Below are 22,466 nucleotides of genomic sequence, written 5' to 3'. Positions count from 1 at the left end.
AATCCCCTCCTATTAGTATGTTCCCTTGCGTGTCTGCTATCTTCAAAAAGATATCTTGCATAAATTTTTGATCTTCTTCATTAGGTGAATATACATTGAGTAAATTCCAAAATTCTGAATATATCTGACATTTTATCATTAAATATCTCCCTGCTGGATCTATTATTTCCTCTTCTATTTTGATTGGTACATTTTTATTGATTAATATAGCTACTCCCCTGGCTTTTGAATTATATGATGCTGCTGTTACATGTCCTATCCAATCTCTCTTTAATTTCTTGTGTTCCACTTCAGTTAGATGTGTTTCTTGTACGAATGCTATATCAATTTTTTCTTTTTCCAGTAAATTTAACAGTTTCTTCCTTTTGATTTGGTTATGTATTCCATTAATATTTAAAATTATATAGTTCAACATAGTCATTTCATACTTTGTTTATCTTTCCTTTCCGTTTCCTCATCACCACCTTCCCTTCTTATCCATTTCTGCTTTCTTTTTTTGAACACATTATAAGACAACATTTCTAAAACATAAAATATTTCCACTATTCTCATATCTAAAATTCCTTTAACCCCAATAGTCCCTCCCCTTTCTGAGTTGCCCTTTGTCCCTTGTTGGGCAACCACATCTCCCCTCTCCTTTTGGATTTGCAAATCCGCTCGCAAGCGTCAACTGATTTCGCAGTGACTGTTATTCCTCCCCACCCAGCCTCCCCAGAAAAGATTTTAATCTTCATAAATAACAAAGGTCACTCTCTTAATTCCCTCCTTACTTCCTTTTTTCCCTTTCTTTCCCTTCTTAGTTCTTACATATACTCTATTTTTATATATATCTTCTCTCTTTGGCTTGGCTTCGCAGACGAAGATTTATGGAGGGGTAATGTCTACGTCAGCTGCAGGCTCGTTTGTGGCTGACAAGTCCGATGCAGGATAGGCAGACACGGTTGCAGCGGTTGCAAGGGAAAATTGGTTGGTATATATACACATATATATATATATATATAAATATCATACACACACACATAGTTTGTTGTCATTTTTATTCTTCTTACATCTCTTCATCTCTCTGACTGTTTTGTAGGTGTTCTGCAAATTTTCGTGCTTCTTCCGGATCCAAGAATAGTTTGCTTTGCTGCCCCGGAATAACTATTTTAAGTACCGCTGGGTATTTTAACATAAATTTATAACCTTTTTTCCATAGGGTCGTTTTTGCTGCATTGAACTCCTTCCTCTTCTTCAGGAGTTCAAAACTTATATCTGGATAGAAAAAAAAATTTTGACCCTTGCATTCCAGTGGTTTTTTTGTCTTCTCTTATTTTTTTCATTGCCTTCTCCAATATATTTTCTCTTGTTGTATATCTTAGGAATTTAACTAGAATGGATCTTGGTTTTTGTTGTGGTTGTGGTTTAGGGGCTAATGTTCTGTGTGCCCTTTCTATTTCCATTTCTTCCTGTAATTCTGGTCTTCCCAGGACCCTGGGGATCCATTCTTTTATAAATTCTTTCATATTTTTTGCCTTCTTCATCTTCCTTAAGGCCCACTATCTTTATATTGTTTCTTCTATTATAATTTTCCATTATATCTATCTTCTGAGCTAACAGGTCCTGTGTTTCTTTAACTTTTTTTTATCAGATTCTTCTAATTTCTTTTTTAAGTCATCTTCTTCCATTTCTATGGCTGTTTCTCGTTCTTCCACCTTGTCTACTCTTTTTCCTATATCTGTCATGATCATTTCTAATCTATTCACTTTTTCTTCTGTACTTTTTATTCTTTTTATTTCACTTAATTCTTGTGACTGCCATTCTTTTACTGTTTCCATATATTCTTTAAAAAAAAATATATCCATGTACTTGCCCTTCCCTTCATCTTCCATTTCTCTGTGTTCTTCCTCCTCTTCTTCTGAGTCACTCCAGGATCTGTGTCCTTTACCTCTGTCTCTTCTGGTTTTCTTGTTGGGTTGTTTGTTTTATTTTGTTGGGTATTTTTGGTCTTCTTATTTTTATTAAAAGTGTCTTGGTGTTGGTCTTCTTCCTCTGGGTTGGTCATCTGTTGTTTCTTTGATTTCTTATTTTTATTCTCTTCCTTCTTGTTCTCGTTATTTTCTATATTTTACTGTTGAGAGTCTTGCTGTTGTGTTGTAGTTGTCTGTTTCAGCTGTGGAGATTGTTATTTTTGTCTTGCGCATCCTCGCGCATGCACGGTTGCGCACTTTTGTTTGGCTCCGTGAGCCATTTTTGTAGTCCCGAGTTTAGGGTTTCCACTGACCTCAGGGAGCGGGCTTCTCTCTCCACGGCGGGCCTCCTCGTACTGGTAAGGCCTTCCCCTTCCTCCTCCGATGTCTTTCCTTCTTCTTTTCTTCCCCTTGTCTTTGGTTTTTCTTTCTTCACTGCCATTTTCTCCACACTTTCACTTTCACTTTGTTGTGGTTTCTATGTTTGTGCCTTTGTTTTTTCTCTATCTTTTTTTTACTTTTCTGGAGACGGCTGGAGTTCCCCTACCAGCCACTACTCCATCACATGACTCCTCGGACACCCATGTGTTGATGAGTCCCCTGGAGCAGGCTTCTGTGGTGGTATCAACCAATGGGACCACCTCAAGCCACCTTGTGGAGTGGTCGACCATGGTCAGGAGGTATCTCGCCTCACAGGAAACTGGTAGCAGTCCCACTATATCAATGTGTACTTGGCTGAACCTGCCCCACACTAGTTCAAAAGTCTGTGTGGGTGCCTTTGTATGAGGCTGCACTTTTGAGGACTGGCAGTTCTTTCAGGTCTTGGCCCACTGGCTGATCTAGTTACAGAGGCCATGCCAGACAAACCTACTCACCACCATCTTAACTGTGGCCCATATTGCTGTGCGGCATCTCCACTGGCAGCCCTTGCCCCATCGTCGTTGCGTATGGCGTCGAAAACCTGGCACCTCCATGCGGCTGGGACGATGGGGCGAGGGCTGCCAGTGGAGATGTTGCACAGTATTACCTGGGCTGATGGGGACGTCTTCCAACCTGAGACCAGAGATGGCTGAACACGGGGATCTCAGGATCCTACTGCTGCGCTTTGGTGAGGGCCACGTAGTCAACCCCCTGGGACAGGGCGTGGACTGACTCTATCACGGGGTGTGACAGAGTGTCAGCTACCAAATTGCTTTTCCCCACGATGCGCTGTACGTGCATTGTACATTCGGACATGTAGGACAAGGGTCTCTGCTGTTGGCTGACCATGGGTCCAATACCTTATGGAAGGCAAAGGTCAATGGTTTGCGATCAGTGAAGACCTAAAATCGCTGACCTTTCAAAAAGTTACGGAAATGCCTGACCACCAGGTACATCGCCAGTAGCTCTCAGTCGAAAGTGCTGTATTTGAGCTCGGGGGGGGGGGGGGGGGGGGGAGGGGGCAGAGGTGTCTGCTGAAAAAGGCCAGGGTTTGTCCACTGGTCTTCAATGATCTGTTCCAGTAGGCCTCCTACTGCTGTGCTGCCGGTGTTCCAGGAGGGTGTCATCAGCCAGAGAGTCTTTGGCATTCTGGAACGCCTTTGAAGACCTAGTCCCAGGTAATGTCCTTTGACTTGTTCACCATTAGCATGATGCGGGCCGCTGCCGGTATGAATCTGTGGTAAAAGTTCATCATACTGGCGAATTCCTTTAGCCCCTTTACTGTATGTGGCTTAGTGAAGTGCCAGGCCGCCTTGACCTTTTTAGGAAGGGGTGTTTCCCTGTGTTTATTTATTCTGTGTCCCAGGAAATCAACAGTGTCCAGGCCAAAGTGGCACTTCGCGGGGTAAATGGTCAAACTGAATTCACTCAACCGGGTGCACAGTTGTCTCAGATGGGTGGCGTAGTCTTTGTGGCTGCGGTTTGCGATGAGGATGAATGCAAATGGGAGGTCCCAGCCCACTGCGTCCATCAGCCTCTAGAAAGTTTGTGCTGCATTTATCAGACCAAAGGGCATGTGTTCAAACAGGCCAAAAGGGCTTATAATCGTGGTCTTGGGGACATCCTGGGGATGAACTGGGATTTAGTGGACCCCCAAATGAAGTCCACCTTGGAAAACACCCGTGCTCCCTGCAGGTTGGCGGCAGTCTTGGATGTGGGGCACGGGATCTCTGTCGGGTGTGATGGCCACGTTGAAGTGGCGATAGTCGCCACATGGCCTTCATCCCCCCCTGCTATTTTTGGCACTTTATGGAAGGGGGAGGCCCAGGGACTGTTGGAATGCTACATAATCCATAGCTCCTTCCTTTTAAAAAAAAATTCTCTTTGCTATGCTAGGCTGAGCTTTTCGGGAAGGAGCAGGCGTGCCCTGGCGTGGAGCGGGGGGGTCCCTCGGACACAATGTGGTGCCTTACCCCATGCTTTGGCTCAGCTGTGGAGAACTGTGGCGCCACTATTTGGAGAACTCCGCCAGGATGTGGGTGAATTCATTATCTGAAAGCATTATAAAGTCAAGGTTGGGGGGGTGGGGGGGCTTGTTTGGCTTCCCCAGAGGTAGAGTCTGAAAAGTTCTGGTGTGTACCAAGTGCCATCCCTTGAGATATATTAGCAGGCAGTGGGCACGAAGGAAGTTGGCCCCCAGGAACAGTTGCACCACTGCCGCGAGGGTGAATATCCATGTAAACCGGCTGTAACCGAAACGAAGGGGGATGGTGCGGGTACCAAAGTTCAGATGGACCTCAGTGCTGGGCCCTACTTGACGTGGCGGATGTCGAGGCTTGCGGGAGCAGTATGCTTATCTCAGCGCCAGTGTTGACCAGGAAATGCCTACCTGACAAGGAGTCCCAGACACGGAGGAAGCTATTACGTGGGCTAACCGCCACAGCTGTCAATGACAGTTGGCCAGGGCTTATCCCAGAAATCCACAGGTTGTGCAGCATCGACAGGCCTCAGCGCCCCATCGCTGATGATAGAATTATTCCAGGGTATTAACTTGCCTCTCTGCTGGTCTTGATCTCGCAGTCTATGACAGCACTTGTATCCTTCTTTACGCTCCAGACCATGTCCGCCTGGGCCACGACTCTCTGGGGTCACTGAAATCCTCATCCGTGAGCAAAAGTCGGGTATCCCCGGGCAGTTGCTCCAGAAAGGTCTGCTCGAAGAGCAGGCAAGGCTTGTGGCCCTTAGTCAAAGTGAGAATCTCGCTCATTAGGGCAGATAAGTCCCTGTCCCCCAATCCGTCCATATCCAGCAATTGGGCAGCACATTCATGCCAGGAGAACCCAAAAGTGCAGGTTAACAGCTCTTTGAAGGTCACGTATTTGTCTACTACTCTTGCCGCTTGATCGAGTGCGCTCATGACGTAGAAGTAGCAGGTGTTGTTGGCAACGATGTGTCAAAGCTAGAACTCAGCCTCAGCCTGCTCGAACATGTACGGCTGCGAGCCTGATGGTCACTGGCTCCACCTGGTCCATCATCTTTGGGTCGAACTGCCAGTTGAACCTGTTGGATGGTCACTGGCTCCATCTGGTCCATCATCTTTGGGTTGAACTGCCGGTTGAACCCGTTGGGGTTACCAATGTAGCATTCGCGTTACTTGGGCGTGGAAAAAAATGACACACACACCAAAACCTTAGTCAAGACTGGTTTATTGCAATGGCTGTCACATTTATATGGGCCACAGGTGCTGATGTCAGGGCACCACGTCATTGAAGTGCGAGTCTGGGATTAGCTGGCATTCCTACCACAGTTCACTGTCTTCCCGCCGTATATGACAGCCGGTGTCACTCATAGGTCTGCGCAGTCATCATGTTCGTTGGACATTTTGTGCGCTGGTCCACCTTTCTGTGCGTGGGCCACTACAGTATTCTATAAATGGGCCCCATACCTTTACAAACTGTAACTTTTTATCTTTAATATTATACCTAATTTTCTCTAAGCTTTACATCATGTAGCCCAGTGGTTCTCAACCTTTTTCTTTCCACTCATATACCACTTTCAGTATTCCCTATGCCATAGGTGCCCTGTGATTAGTAAGGGATTGCTTAAGGTGGTATGTGGGTGGAAAGAAAAAGGTTGAAAACCATTGTTTTATTCGTACCTAACTGACTTATTTTGTGCACAGCTTCATAACTCCAAAAGAAGTGTGCCACTGACAATTTTTCTGAAGCAAAATATTTCAGTCACAATTGGGTCTCGAGCAGTGATTCTCAACCTTCCCTTCCCACTCACATACCACCTTAAGCAATCTCTTACTAATAACAGAGCACCATAGGAATTACTTATAGAGGTATGTGAGTGGGAAAAAAAACGTAAAGAACCACTGCTTTGCAGTAAAGCACACATTTCCAAGAGGTTACTTGAAGACCTGTGGGGGTTCCTTAAATACACAAAAGTGCTGAAGAAACTCAGCAGGTCCCGCAGTTTGCAGAGAAGGCAAAGATGTAACAACCAATGTTTTGGGCGTCTTTCGTTAAGATAGGAGTAAAAACCTGCCAACTGCCACAATAAAAAGATAGGGGGTGGAGGGAAGATGCATGGACAATGGTTAGGAGTGGAGAGAAAAGCTGGAAATCAATCTTGTGAATTTTGAGCTGGATCAATGGAGTCAGAGGGAGAGAGACAAGGGGAGGGGAGGTGGAGGAATGGAGACAGAGGGAGAGAAAAGGGGTGAGGAGGTGGAGTCAGAGGGAGAGTGACAAGGGGAGGTGGAGACAGAGGGAGAGACAAGGGGAGGTGGAGACAGAGGGAGAGACAAGGGGAGGTGGAGACAAGGGGAGGGGAGACAGAGGGAGAGACAAGGGGAGGTGGAGACAGAGGGAGAGACAAGGGGAGGTGGAGACAAGGGGAGGGGAGACAGAGGGAGAGACAAGGGGAGGTGGAGGCTAACGGGATGTTAATGCTATCCGATGGAGGGTGGCCAGGCAGAGTGCGAGGTGTTGGGGCTGCTCTCATTTGGACAGGGAGGGGCCTGCAGGCTGAGTGGCTCCAGCACTAGCGACTTTGTTGCGGGTGCCCAAACTAAGTAACCGGAGGGAAAAAAAACCAATCTGACCTAAACACTCGGCCGGACGCTAAGACGACACCATCCCTTCTCTGAGGACCGTGGGAGGACTTGGCCGCGTCCATGACGTCATTTCCGCTGGGTTTACCGGGTATCACGTGATCGGGTTCTGCAGGTAGCTGCGCGCTGGTGTGAGGAAGGTTTGTTCGGTGCCCTCGTCGGTGGTGGGGAAGTGGCGGCGGCGGGAGGCCCAGTTGCCGTGGAGGGGAAGTCAGCTGTGCTCGATGGCCGCCTGCGCTGCCTTGGGGTTGTGGAATGGGGGCGAATGGGCTGGAGTTGGGCGATGTCGCCCCACGGCTATCCCAGGGCATGGGAAGGACCCCCCCCGGCTGGGATAACAGAAGCAGGGCCTTAGATGCAGCTCAGGAGAGGGTCCGTGGGATTATTCCTAGTTGTTATGTGAGGTCCTTGGATGAGAGGTTGCAATTCAGGAGAGGTTGCAGTTGGTGATAGTTTTGTTGCAGTGATTAGGAAGGTCAAGTTCTGGACAGTTTTAGGACTGAAGATGAAAAAAATAAACCTTGATAAAGGGCTCAAGTCTGAAACGTTGGTAAAGGTTCTGTTATTGTCACAAGAGTTCATTGAGAATGTAACATACATGAAATCCTTTAACTTTTGTCTACTGTAAGGCAGGCAGAAAGTTGCCACTTTGTCCAGTGCCCCTCACAGAAACCTACAGCACCTGGTGTTCCTTGGTTGCCACCCCTCCCAAGTACTGACCAGGCCTGAGCCTGCCTAGCTTCTGAGATCAGATAACCTCAGGTATATTCAGGCTATTAGACTTCAAATTGGTTATGTATCTTTGCTATTTAAAGAACACTGTTTGATCTGCTGAGTTTCTTCAGCATTATGTTTTTAACTTCAATCATGATGTCTACAGACTTTTGTGTCTCACTTCACTGAAAGTGCTTTGCAATTATGAATCCCCTTCTTCTTTGGATTAGTGCTCAGTCAGTTGCATTTCTAAGGAGATACTGTGCTCAGACCTGGAAGCTATAGTTAAGACTGAACTTTCATCTCAAGTGATTGGATGGAGTGGGGGTGAAGCCCATAGGGAAATAGATCCCAGACTGTTTCCTTCCAGTATGCACGTGGCAGAATGTACCATGTATGTTCATATTGATGTGGACTCCTTAATTGGATAATCCACTTCTTGACTTTTGATGGGTTGCTCTTGGAAATAGGAATGAAATAGCCATCTTAAGGTATAGAGGTGACTGAGTCAGAATTGGTGTGTGCTTAAATGTCACTGAGTGGCCATTAGGACCTACAAACCTGTGTGTTTCTAGGTTGTGGGAGGAAGCCAGAGCACTTGGGCGGGGGGTGGTGGGGGGTGGAAGAGGAGGTGGGGGAAATGTGCACTCACTGTGAACAAGCACACTCCATACAGACACAGTGTGATCGACAATGTGATCTCACATTGCGGCAGTGACTCTACTAGCTGTGCTGCCCTTTGAATGTATTTCCTTTTTCTGCTTGTTTTCACTGTACCCTATTCATTCTTGTGTGCCTGCCATCTGATTCTGCTGCAATTCCTGAACATGTCGTTGAGATGTGAGAAGAAATCAACATCATCGAGAAGCCAGAGAGAGTACTAATACCTCGCTGAGGGTGTGATCAGAACCAATTGTTGTGTTACCATGCCATCCAAATTGACAATGGTATGGAAATGCCGTCCTTTTCGCTGTGCTTTCTCAGGTTAGAACCATATAACATTGCAGCATAGAAACAGGCCCTTCTAGTCCATTCAAACTATTTTTCCGCCTAGTCGCACTGACCTGCACCCAGCCCATAGCCATTCATACCCCTCCCATCCATGTACATGTCCAAATTCTTCTTAAATGCTAAAATTGAGTCTGCATTCACTTCAGCTGGCACCTTGTTCCACATCCCTGCCATTCTCTGTGTGAATAAGTTCCCCCAAATGTTCCTCTTAAACCTTTCCTCTTTCACCTTTGATCCATGTCCTCTGGTTTGTATCTCACCAACCCTCAGTGGGAAAAAAAAAGCCTACCTACATTTACTTTGCCTATACCCCTCATAATTTTAAATATTTCTATCAAATCTCCCCTCATTCTTCTACGCTCCAGGGAATAAAGTCCTAACCTTTTTAGCCTTTGCCTGTAACATCAGTTCATGAAGTCCAGGCAACATCTTTCAATCTTATTGATCTCTTTCCTGCAGTTAGGTGACCAAAACTGCACACTGTACTCCAAATGTGGCTTCACCAATGTCTTGTACAATTTTACCATAACATCCCAACTCCCTTTACCAAGTACTGGTTTATGTGCCAAAACCTCTCTTTATAACCCTATCTGCCTGTGACACCACTTTCAGGGAATTTTGTATCTGTTCTACTGCACTCCTCAGTGCCCTACCATTTACCAAGTCTTCTTGGCTTGTCCATCCAAAATGCAACACTTCACACTTGTCTGCATTAAGTTCCATCTGCCATTTTTCATCCCATTTTTTCAGCTGGTCCTGATCCCTCTACAAGCTTTGAAACCCTTCACTGTCCACAATGCCTCCAATCTTAGTGTCATATGCAAACGTTGATCTAATTTCCACATCATCATCCAGGTTATTGATCTCGATAACAAACAAAGATGGTCCAGCATTGATCCCCGAAGCACATCACTAGTCACAGGCCTCCAGTCTAAGAAGCAATTATCCACCACTACTCGGTGGCTTCTCCTGTCCAGCCATTGATGAATCCAGTTTACTGCCTGACTATGAATACTGAGCTTCTGAACATTCCTGACTAACCTCCCATGTGGAACCTTATCAGAGGCCTCACTAAAGCCCAAGTAGACAAAATCCACAGCCTTGCCTTCATCAACTTTCCTGGTAACCGCCTTGGAAAAGTCTCCTCCCTCAAACTCTGAGGGAATATCTCGTCAGCCCCTCGGGATTTATCACCCCTTATGTGCTTCAAGACAGCAAGCACTTCCTTCTCTTTGATATGTTTAGGTTCCATGACATCACTGCTTGTTTTCCTTACTTCTCATGACTCTGCCTGTTTCCTGAGTGAACACTGTTGCAAAAAAAAACATTTAAGATCTCCCTCATCTCTTTTGGCCCCATACATGCCAACCACTCTGAACTTGGAGGACCAATTTTGTCCCTCAACATCATTTTGCTCTTCATATACCTGTAGAAAGCCTTAGGATTTTCCTTCACATTGTCTGCCAAAGCAACCTCATGTCTTCTAGCCTTCCTGATTTCTTTATTGAGCTTTTTCATGCATTTTTTAATACTCAACTGCCTCATTTGCTACATGTTTGCTTATACCTGCTATACACCTTTTTCTCTTTCTGAACCATCCCAATGTCTCTCGAAAACCTCTTCTGTACCCCTATCTAAGGAATCCCTCATCACTATTAACTCGCCTCTTCTCCCTTCCCTTCTTAGCCACAGGACCAGATTCCATGCCAGAGACCTGATCGCTGTGGCTTGTCCCTGGTAGGTCGTCCTCCCCAACAGTATCAAATTGTTATCAGGGGATTGGCCACAGGGGTGCCCTGCACTCCCTGCCTGTTCCCTTTCCCTTTCCTGACTGTCACCCAGCTATTCTCCTCCTGCCTCTAAGATGTGATAGCAGCTCTGTAACTCCTGTCTATCACCCCCTTTGGCTTCCAAATGATCTGAAATTCATCCATCTCCAGCTCCAATTGCTTATCTCAGATTGTCAAGAGCTGATGCTGGATGCACATCTCACAGTCTTTGTGCCCATTTTTCATAGAATTTAATTCCTAATTAACAGCATCTCCTTGATTGGAATTGTAATTTCACACATTACAATTATGACTTCAATGTTAAACAATGAAATGTTTATGTAGATTAAGCTTCCCTCCTTCACTCACTGAACCCCATTTCCCTCCAGAACTGAAGTGTGAACATCAGGTAACTGCTCACTCAGTCAAAGCTCAAAATGAGCCTCTTAAGGACTTGAAAATCAGACAGTACCCTGGAATTAATAAAAGTAACCATCAGGTTTCCCCAATTTTATCTCTCCTATCTACAAGTCAGCTGTAATTTTTGGAAATTCACCCCACAATCTAGGTAGGCCCTTGTGTGTACTGTAGATTGCAAGATTGGAGGTTGTATGTACTCTGACAATAAATCTGAAGTTTTACATATAATCTTGTATTTGCAATGATTTGAAATGAAAGCAGTTCAGACTGCTGGTGAAGAGAAAGAGAGTTAACATTTCATGTTAAAGGGCCTTTATCAAAACCATTTTTAAGCTTTAACTTCTGTTTCCAACATTTCAGATCAAAGCCTATTCTTATCCAGGGGTATCGATCTGAAAATGTAATTATACTTCTCTTTGTGTGGATGCTGACTAGACTGCCAACAGCTTCCAACATTTTCTGCTTTAATTTCAGATTTGCGTTTAGTTTTTAAAATCTGCTGAAGATCAATGTGCTCCATTTTTGGCATCATTAGTAAAGGAACTTGAAGTCCTGTGCAATCAGAAGTGGACAGTGCCCACATCTGGAGCAAAACCAATGCTAATTCTTTGAGAAAATAACATCATCATGCAAATTCCTCTGTTCACTCAAGGTTGTCTCATGTATTGCCCAACTACCATAGCTCCTCTGAAAAATGATAACATTTCAAAGAACAAATTGCTTGCCTGTTGTAGAGCTCGTCGAAAGAACCAAAGACTTGTTGATCCAAACCAAGGGTTTTATTAGCAAAAGACAGGAGCTCTTCACAGGTGGCCGACCAGTCCGGAATGATCCGACCTGGCTAGGGACACAACCCTTTAAGGCCCAGACAATAGGCGTGGCTTAGCTCTCAGCCAATCGCTGTAAGCACAGTCTAGATACAGTAACTATATACACTATGTACATTGGTGATAGATCTGTACTATCACACCTGTATAGCAGGAATCATACAGTGAGCAAACTGCACCTTTCGATTGTACTTTTGTTTTAAATCCTTTCTCAGTACCATATTATCAGATCCTTGGATCTTGAACATTCAGTACCTGCTTGACCTAATTTTATGAGAATACGGTGAGTTTCTTTTCTCCTTTGGAAGGTAATTCCTAAACCAGGGGTGGCCAAACTGTAGCTCACGAGCCACAGGCACATATAATGTGGAAATCGTGGAAATATATTGGCTGAGATAGGAATTGTATGAGCCGCACATTATATGTCAAAGAGCCATGTGCGACCAGGAACTCTCACCTAGGCCCAGGCCGCCCGCCCATTCAAACTCCCAATGCCCTGGCCACACTTCCATCCGAGCTCCCGATGCCACATGAATGTAATATATTTTTCATGTCTTGCAGCTCTCAAACATCTGAAGTTTATCGAATGTGGCTCCGGTGTTGAGCAAGTTTGGCCACCTCGTCCTAAACCAATGTTGCTCTCACCGTTTTGAATTGGACGAAAGCTGCAGGGATTGCATGTTTTCACTGTCTACCTACATCCAGAGACAAAGCTTGAGTTTCAAAGCACGAGTTGATCTCATCAAAATGTGCAAAATTCCTTTGCAGGACGACAAGGAAGATGCAAGTTAATTTTTCCACTGGCTTGGTTGCTTAGGTAAGGGTCATAACCTCCAAATAAGGGGTCAGTCATTCAGGACTGACGAGAAGAAATTCACTGCCTAGCTAGTCTATGGAGGATTAGTGACTGGGATGTATTCAACAGGTATCGATAGATTTCCTAGATATTAATGGACTTTGGGTGTGCAAGAAAGTGGTGGTGCTGCGCGAAAAAAATCAACTAACTTGTTGAATGATTAGATCGGTGGTTCTCAACCTTTTTATTTCCACTCACATACCACCTTCAGTACCCATATATCGTATAGGATGTTCCTCAAAACTTAAAATTTTCACCTTAAAATCAGGGGTGGTCCTATACAAAGAGTATAAAATTCTTGCCTTGGTCGCAACACTGCTGCCATCTTCCTGCCAGCTCTGATGCAATCTCATGCATGCCCTCTTCATTATTTGCGAAATCTCACAGGTCCCTCCGTCTGGTCAACTGCTGTCGCCCTGTGCCGGCTTTAAGGAGCCTGTTCAGTGCCGACTGGTCTAAAATGTCCAAATAAAATTTAAATCTTTGAATAATCATTTGTTATTAAAATATTGTGATTTGCTTTTGACAGTATCCACTCGTCGGCGGTAAGTGCCAGATTTGGCGGGGGGGGAGGAGGTGGTGGTCACCTTGTACAAAACCAACCAGGGGTCGTCCTATACAATGACATTCAGGGTAATCCTTTACTAACCACAGGGTACCTATGGCATCCTCTGCCATAGGGGATCAGTGGTTAGTAAGGGATTACTTGAGGTGGTATGTAAGTGAGCAAAAAAAATTTGAGATGGAGAGTACAAGTATTCTATTCCTGTTTTTAAAACGTGTTTGCCCCTGGGCTATGTTGCAGATCTCCCATGATTGGGGAGTGAATGAACATTATTTCATGAAGCTACGCTGAGAATGAGTGATATTCCCCAATCGTACTGTATTGATCACTTTGGTAGATTATTAACTTCTGATCGTATCCCTAACCCCACCTTCCCCCTCCATCCTTCTGTCCCAGTGTGGGATAATTTCATTGCTGACTTGTTAAATATCTGATATTGGAACAGTGAGAAGGGGAGTTGAAAATGTGCTCATCTATAACTTCTCTATTGCAGTGGTTCAGTGCCATGGCAGTGTCATCTAATTATGAATGGACCCAGAAAATAGCAACGTTCTATGCCAGTCCATCAGAGTTTCTTGCAAATACAACTGCTGACAACTTTATGCAAGATCTACTGAGAATCCTTACCGATGAGAAGATGAGCGAAAGTATAAAGGTGCTGTGCACATCTCTCCTATACCTGAGGCACTTCTGTGTCAAATGCAAATAAATAACCAATATGGATCATATTAAATTTTTTAATTTAGACAAATAGCATGGTAACAGGCCCTTTCTGTCCAAGAGTCCATGCCACCCAATTAATCTACATCCCCATATGTTTAAACTTTGGGAGGAAACAGGAGCACCCAGAGGAAACCAACGCTAACATGGGGAGAGCATATAAACTTATAGACAGCACTTGATTCTAACTCCAGTTTCTGGGATTGTTACAGTATTGCTGTAACCACTGTGCAAACTGCTGCCAATTACTCTCATGTAATTCATAAGATGTAAGTTATTACTGTAGCTTGACACGCACTCACAGACTGATTATACCTTGCTTGTACAGGTAATGGTGACTCTTAACAGATTGAGATTAGGCAGGCTGAGACATCATCTGATTTTCTCTACTTGGACAATCTTTAGCTGAACAATATTTGGAGATAGGGAAAGTGAATTTAAATCTATTCCCTCTTTGATATCTCTTGCTAAGTTTGCACTGATGCGGGATTAAATGCAGAGCTTCATTGGCTTGCATAACTTCTGCAATGAGTTGTGAGATTGTTCATAATTTTTTAAAATGGGGATCTTTATAAGTTAATCAATGCATCCTAGGAATCAAAATGAAACTATATATTTTCTCTCAGGTTAGCAAATGTGCTGACTGCTTAAATTCAGATTTTCCTGGGCTTGCAATTACTGTAAGATCATGGAACATTTCAATCCTGGAAAAGTGAAAGGTTGCAATATAAAAAATAAACACGTCTTTTCGTTGCTGTCCTTCACTGAGACAAAATACGAAGAATGCATCATCTAGAAATTGTTGCCCTATTGCAAACTTCATCTACCCTTGGTAGTTTTTTTTAAAAATCCAAGTTTGCTTTGTGTATTCACTTTTTCCAATCATAATCTGTTATCTTGTTCTAGCTTGCTAATTATGTTGAAATCAAAATGCCTTTCAACATCTCACACATGAATATCCTCCAGAAATTTATTTCAGGAAAACGATCACTTGTCACAGCTTCATTTCACAATCTGGCCTTTTGGAATAGAAGGTTTTTAAACATCCAACCGCTGATTCCATAGTTACTTCATCTATTTCAGATTTCAGATGTATTGTCAAGAGTACATACATGACATCACATACAACCCTGAGATTCCCTTTTCCTGCGGGCAGGGCAGAATTACCCCTTATTAGTAGTGCAAAAAAAAAAGCTGTTCATGGTGTAAACAAATAAAAGAACTGTCAACAGTTAAAAATGTAATCAAACTGTGCAAAGAAAATCAATCAAGTGCACAATTAAGAGTCCTTAAATGAGTCTCAGATTGAGTTTGTCATTGAGGAGACTGATGGTAGAGAGGTAGCAGCTGTTCCTGAACCAGTGGTGTGTGTCTTGTGGCACCGATACCTCTTTCCTGATGGTAGATCTCTTATTAAGTCTCCTCTCATCCTTCTATGCTCCAAAGTGAAAAGTCCCGGCTCTGCTAACCTTGCCTCATAAAACTTGTTTCCCAATCCAGGAAGCATCCTGGTAAATCTCCTCTGCACCCTCTCCAGAGCTTCAATATCCTTCCTATAATGAGATGATCAGAATCCTCTTCCATGGGATCATCGGCAAATTTATAGATGCTGTTATTGTCATACTGAACGACACAAATGTAGGTGTAAAGTGAGTAGAGCAGGGGGCTAAGAACACAACCCTATCATCCTCCGGTACTGATGGAGATTGTGGAGGAGTTCTTACCAATCTTCACTGATTGTGGTCTGGAGGTGAGGAAATCCATGATCCAATTTCGCAGTGGGGGGTTAACTCCAAGGTCTTGTAGTTTGCTGATCAGTTTTGAGGAGATGATGGTGTTAAATGCTGAACTGTGGTCGATAAGGAGTATGCATCTTTGCTGTCCAGGTGTTCCAGAGCTTTTTGTAGAGGCATCTGACGAAGACTTGTTTCTACAATGGACAAACTGGAATGGATCCGTGTCGCTGTTAATTTTGTTCTGGTTGCCTCTTATTTCTAAGGTCTTGAGCATTTAGTTGCACTTCATTTATAACAGTTCTGGATAAGAATTTGCAACTGTATTTTAAAAGAACATCAGAACTTTAGGATCGATATAACAGACCATATGTGTACAAGAAACAAGTGGCCCTATAACTCTTTCAACTTCTGTCATTCAGTGCATAGATGATACAATATCGGCCACATCATCAATTTCCTGGGGTTACCCACCCCCATAACCACTGATTTAATTTCAGTTTAACATTTGTCAGTGGCCATCTTGAATATATTAAACAAATCCCTCCTCCAGAGTCCTCTGAAGTCGAGAATTCTGGAGGTTCATGCCCCTCCTCCTCTGAAAAGGGCCACCCTTGTTCTAAAACAGTGGTTCTCAACCTTTTTCTTTCCACTCGCATCCCACTTTAAGTAATCTCTATGCCATCGGTGCTCTGTGATTAGTAAGGGATTGCGTAAGCTGGGATGTGAGTGGGAAGGGAAGGTTGAGAGTCACTGCTGTAGACCCAATTGTCACAGAAATATTTTGCTTGAGAAAAATTGTCATTGGCCCATTTCCTTTGGAGTTCTGAAACCCTGCGCATCAATTAGGTACGATTAAAACAATGGTTTTCAAACTTTTTCTTTCTACCCACTTACCACCTTAAGCCATCCCTTACTAATCACAGGACCAATGGCATAGGGATTACTTAGTGGTATGAGTGGAAAGAAAAAGGTTGAGAACCTCAGTTCTACAACTATGCCTCCTGGTTCTGGATACATTCACAAAAATAATCTTTTCAGCATCCATCCTGTCAATCATCCTAAGATTATTATATTTCAATAAGATTGCCTTTTGTCTTCTTTACCAATGAACATGGCCCTACCTGCTCAAAATTCATGCATTAATCACTTAATTCCAGGAATCAACTAAGTGCAGTTATATCCTTCCAAATATATGGAGACAAAAAGTGTTCCAGGTGAGGTCTCGTTAGCACCCTGTAGTGCTCCGCAAAAACTTGCAATAGAGGCCTTTATTCTTCCTAATTATTTAAGTCATCAAGACATGCGGCATGAAAGCAGGTCCTTTGGCCCGACTCGGGTCCTTTGGCAGCTCAAATGTTGAAAGACATGGACAGAGTAGATGTAAAAAGGTTGTTTCCCCTGGTGGGAGGGTCTAGGACGTGAGGACACAACTTTAGGATGGAAGGGCATCCACTTAGAATGGAGATGCGGGGAAATTTCTTTAGCTAGAGGATGGTAAATCTGGATTTGTTGTCACAGACTGTTGTGAAGGCCAAGGCAGAGATTGATAGGTTCTTGATTACCAGGGCATCAAATGTTATGGAGAGAAGGCTGGGCAGTGAGGCTATGGGAAAATGGATCAGCTCATGATTAAATGGTGGGGCTGACTCAATGGGCTGAATGGACTATTTCTGCTCCTATGTCTTATGCTCTTATCTACCCACCACCCTTTGGAAAAAGTTGCCCCTCAGGTATTTTTTTAAAACTCTTTGGCAGCATGGTTGGAGTAGCGATTAGTGCAATGCCTTTACAGTACCAGCGATTGGGATCAGACCAGGGTTTGAATCATCCCGCACCGTCTATAAGGAGTTTGTACGTTCTCCCCGCGTCAGTGTGGGTTTTCTCCGGGGGCTCTGGTTTCCTCCTCCTGTTCGAAACGTACCGGGCGTGTAGGTTAATGGGGTGTAAATTGGGTGGCACAGACTCTTGGGCTGAAATGGCCTGTTAATATGCTGCATGTCTAAATTTTAAATTCTTAAGCCTGTACCTTCCAGATTTTACAGAGGAAAACAAGAAAGTCTGTAGCTGCTGGCATCTAGTGCAGTGCACAAAATTGCTGTTTAATTTGCTGAGTTTTTGTGCCCTGGCCCTCCGGTTTTGTACTCCTACCCTAGTTTAAAAAAAATACAACCCATTCATCTTACCTATGTCCCTCATGATTTTCTGTAAGGTCACCCCTCAATCTCTTTTTTCTCAGAACTAAAGTCCCAGCCTTCCTTTATAACTCATGTCTTCCCGTCCCAGTGACAGCCTCATGACTTTTGCTCTACCTGCATTAAGACCTGGACTTTCTAAGATAGTTGTGTTTATTTGCATTTCAGGTGCAGATTCTAGGCATTCTTCAGGAATTTCCAATTTTGTTCATCACCTCAGTGTCAGCAGAAAGGGCAGTGGAGTCTGTCTTCAACATCTATCTGCAGCTACCATTGGCGCCCAAGTTGGTAAATCTGAAGTGCCACCTACTCCTCTCAGTAACCGCTATAGTTATTGCCACTGATCATCTGGTAAGTCATGAGAAGATATTGAAGAACTTGGTGAAGCAGCTGCTTGATTTGGTGTGCGGTACGAACGATCACAAAAATGGCATGTGCTTTCGGCCCCTCAGGGCTGTGGCATGCAACTGCCTTCGAGAATTTGAGATGTGCTATCCTGGCCTCCTGTCTGGAAAACTGGAACTTCTGTCCACTCTCCTGAGAAAGGAGGTGACTCCTCTGCACCAGGCCTACACTCTGCTGTTCAGCCAGGTATTGAAAAATGCAATTCACAGTGTCTCACAGGCACATAGCGCTTCTGAAGGTGCCATCCGTGAGATGTTGGAACGGAATGAGGAGATCAAATGGAAGGTGTTGGAGGAACAGCGGGATTTGGGGACTGCAATTGCAACACACAATTTCTCATTGCTGCCTTCTGCGGATGAAACAAAGGAGTTGAAGTCTTGTGTATCATTACTATTGGAGGAGTCCTTCCTTCTTACTCCAGTAGCTCAAGCTGTTTTGTTTCGAGACTTGAGCCAGGTTGTTCTTATGGTGCACTCACTTTCTCCAGTGATTTTTAGGTCTCAGATATTGCGTCTGTTTGGGACAGTGGATATATCCTTGCTGCACACCATGCTGTACATGAAGGCAACTTTCACTGACAGCCTTTTCACCAATGAAGATGAGAACCTCTTATTGAAACGTCTGGTTGTCGTTGCCCAGCACCCATTGATCTGTGTTCCGCTTAAACTCTTCTACTTGGACTGTCTACTTCACTTTCCTGAAAACTGCCCTATTAACTCAAACCTGGAAGAGAATCTTCCAGTTCTGTTCACCTCCAAAATGGCAAATTGCCTGTTCCCCACCCTGTTCAACGACAGCAGTATAATGCTAGCTCGTCTCAACTTATTGAGTCTCGTGTGCCTTGAGAATGCTGTGGATGAAAGAGGGGTCTCTGAGATCTTTGATTACCTAATGTCTTTATACAAATTGGTGGATATCAATGGAAACAGGGAGAGGATAGTAACATTTTTCCAAGCTGTATATATTTTTGTGAGTCACTTCTATGCCCATGAATTGTACATGACAGAGTTGACCATCCATTTGGTCCAATTGTACAAAAAACATTGCAGCTTAGCTCCTCATATGGTAAATCTTCTAAGTAGCACTCAAAATCTGCTGGAAGATTCTAAATGGCCCCTTTCTCTAGCAGGGGCCTTGCAGAAGCTGATAGTGGAGCTACCATTGGAGCAATTGAACCCTCCTAATCTCATGTGGCACCTTAAAGTCCTAGCTAGAATGGCGAAAGAAGGCACCCTCTCGCAGAAGGCAACCGTTCAATTCTTGCTGAGTGTCATTCGAGGTTCTGACTTGTGTAGGATGGGTGACTGGCGAATGGGGAATGCAGTCCTGGCTGTGTGCAGGAACCTCTTGCATTGCCAGAATCAGGAGCCCATCTTCAGGGATCTTGCAGACCTCTTGCAGCATATTCACCTCTGGTTCCAGGATATTGACATTCAGGGTCATGCTCATTTCTATTACGCATTGCTCACCTGTCTCTCTGTTGAAAAGTTGGCAGGGATTGTGGCCGTGGGGTCGGGCAACTGCAGTCGGACAAAGGCAAACTCGCTTTCTCTAATGTCAGAAAGTGTCAATTCCTCATTCTCCATTCTTCCACTGAAGCATCCAGTACTGCAACTAATTCCAGCTGAGATAGAGGATTCTCCTGTCAGCCCTACTGAAAAAATCAGTAATAACCTTGAAGCAGACTACTTGGAAAAATACTTGGATCAGTTCAATGATCCTGGATTTGCTTCTACGATTACATTGAAATTTCATTTGTGTTTTGCAGAAAATGTTGATCCTCATTATCACAAAATCTTTACTATACTTCTACATTTTGATCTGCAGAACTCTCACTATGAGCCTTTGAGTGATCTCCACGTACCCTGTCTCCTCTTCAACCAAGTGCCTCACATTTTATCTCTTGTGTTCAAGCCACAGTTACCTTTCCCTTTCACCATGCACACAACTGCCATGTTTACCACAGAAGAAGGTGACACCTATTGCAATCAGCTTGAGCCTGTCAACATCAGCTTCTCGCAGCTGTTCCTGCCCCTCCCTGTGCCTCTTAGTTGGCCATCAGAAGTCAAGTCTAGCCTATTTAACAAGCTGTGGGCATCCTTGATCCAAACTGAATCCAGCCAGTCTGTCCTCAGTCGTTTCTGCTTCAAAACGGCCCAGAGACCTCTTTGTGAACTCATAAGCTTGCATTTTCAGAAATATGTGGTTTCGCGGCATTTGATCCCAGAATCTTACAAAGTTTTCCTGTTCCTCCCACCTTGTATCAATATTTTATTCAAATTGGAGCAAATGGATGATATTGTGAAAGTTGACATAGTCACAGATAACTGGAAACTCTTACCATTCATTAATTCTTACCTTGAGGACATTACCTCTGAAAAATAGCACCTCTGGAAAAATGTAATTGTTAAAATTGCTCGTAGTAAACCTTGAGTGGAACCCTTCACAGAATACAAAAATGACTGGAATTTTGCAGTGTGAAAGCTCCATCCTGAGTCACTGCATGTGAGACATTTCCAATCACAAGATTTTGCTTATTATCTAGAGACATGTCTTTCACTATGGCTAGTCCGACCAAAAATACTTATACTCAGATGAGGAATTTCAATTCCTTTGTTAATCCAAACTCAGGGTGCATTTTTAAGTTTCAATGCCTAATTTTCAGATCTTTGTCTTTAGCAATCTCTTCCAAAAACTAAAGGGTGCCAGGAAATGAATGATAGTAAAGGAATCACTTGAAAGATGAGGATAGAGGAACCAAGGTGCGAACATTCATTGTGGCAAATATATGGGGCCTTTTTCAGTTTTTATCTGATTCAATATTATATTGAAAGGAACAAAATAAATTATTTTTATGTGGGTCAATACTTCCCTGACATTGATGACGATTTGATATTTTGTCACAACTTGGCAGGAGGCCATGTGGTTCTATGAGCACTCCCATCAGTTCCATTCCATTAATTATTTTCAGTCACTGGAGAGTCATGTTGAGGAGGGAGTTGGAGCAAAAAAAACCTGAGCTCCAGGGAATCCAAGCAAAAAAAGCCAAGAAAGATTTCAAAAGTACACCGAAATTTCGTTAGAATGCAATTCATTGATCCGCGGAATTGCCTATAGTGTCTGTGGGCCCCAAACTTTGCAAATTCTGAAAGTGTTAATCTGCAACGGGCTAAAGACACTCGAGGTTTGATGGAGATTTACATGTTGGTATTCGCAAATAACACTCCACTGAGCGAGGCTAGTCTCGGTAATATTCCCCTCGCTCCCACTCTACTAAACTTGAAGCAATCAAATGAGAAGTTACTCATCTCTAAATTAATCATGCACTAAATTAATCAGATTAGCTGCAAAGTGAGGGAAATTGCCTTTCAGACAAAGAGCTAGAGATACATACATCTGTTCCACGACTCGGCTTAATGCGGTATAAAATCTTGGACCCCAACTAGTTCTAACAAGGTTTTACTGTACCAGAAGAAGCAAATAAACATTAAACAAATGGAAGAAGGATTAAGGAAGACTACCTTCAAAGATATCCCGACTCCAGTGCCCTGCGATGATCAAGAGTGGTGGCCTCATAACAGTGAAAATGGCGGGGTCTGCCAGACGTATCCAGGGGTGGAGAAGGAAAGGACAGTCACGACCCACCCCACAAGTGGGTGGCCCACATAGATCATCTGCCCAAAATCCTGAGCGTGCTAGGTTACATGTGCTGACGGGCTCAGAAAAAAGCGCAGGCACTGCCGCGGAGGAGATGATGCCTGTGCTGCAAGGTGAGCGGGGTGGGCGGAGAGAAAGAAAGGCTGAAGGCGGCGATGGCTCCGGGAGCAATGGAGGGGTGGAGGTGAGGGCAACATCGATCTTGCGCCGAAAGACCAAAGAGCGCAGAGAAAAGGTGCAGGCAGCACCGTAAAGGTGACCCTACCTGTAAAACGGGGTGAATCCCATGATGGTGCAATGGAAGTGCAGATGACTCTGAGCCAGTGGTGGGGGCATCGAGAAGCAGCAGTGTGGGAAGCAACTCGTGAAGCCTGACACCACTGATAGAAGAAAAATGACAAGGATTGGATCCTTTCATGAAGGGCATTAAAGAAATGATGGAGGTTTCAGAAAGTAGAATAAAGGAAGTTTTAAAAGACCTAGCAATGGAAATGGGAGAAGTCAGGAAAGATGTCGGGGAGGGTGATTGTGACAGAGACTTCACTATCTTGAATATTTTATTTAAATATTCAGTTAAATACAACAAAGTTCAAAAATTATTTAT

General features: G+C 44.0%; 1 protein-coding gene across 6 annotated transcripts; it reads left to right on the top strand.

The window, feature by feature from the left end:
* Positions 1-7,069: 7,069 nt before the first annotated feature.
* On the top strand, positions 7,070-21,081 carry ap5b1 (adaptor related protein complex 5 subunit beta 1). Of its 6 annotated transcripts, none has more exons than XM_069919120.1 (4): positions 7,070-7,130; positions 12,293-12,548; positions 13,646-13,807; positions 17,969-21,081. In XM_069919120.1, the coding sequence occupies exons 3-4, from the start codon at positions 13,658-13,660 to the stop codon at positions 20,588-20,590; spliced, it is 2,772 nt and encodes a 923-aa protein (XP_069775221.1). In that variant the 5' UTR covers positions 7,070-7,130; positions 12,293-12,548; positions 13,646-13,657; the 3' UTR covers positions 20,591-21,081. The 6 variants fall into 6 exon arrangements, with proteins under 6 accessions (XP_069775221.1, XP_069775224.1, XP_069775220.1 ...); XM_069919123.1 differs by lacking the exon at positions 7,070-7,130 and adding an exon at positions 7,139-7,752; XM_069919119.1 differs by lacking the exon at positions 7,070-7,130 and adding an exon at positions 8,344-8,651.
* Positions 21,082-22,466: the final 1,385 nt, after the last annotated feature.

This window comes from Narcine bancroftii, chromosome 2, assembly GCF_036971445.1.
Source record: "Narcine bancroftii isolate sNarBan1 chromosome 2, sNarBan1.hap1, whole genome shotgun sequence".
In the NCBI taxonomy this organism is placed as follows: Eukaryota; Metazoa; Chordata; class Chondrichthyes; order Torpediniformes; family Narcinidae; genus Narcine; species Narcine bancroftii.
This window is presented reverse-complemented; position numbering and strand designations above follow the sequence as displayed.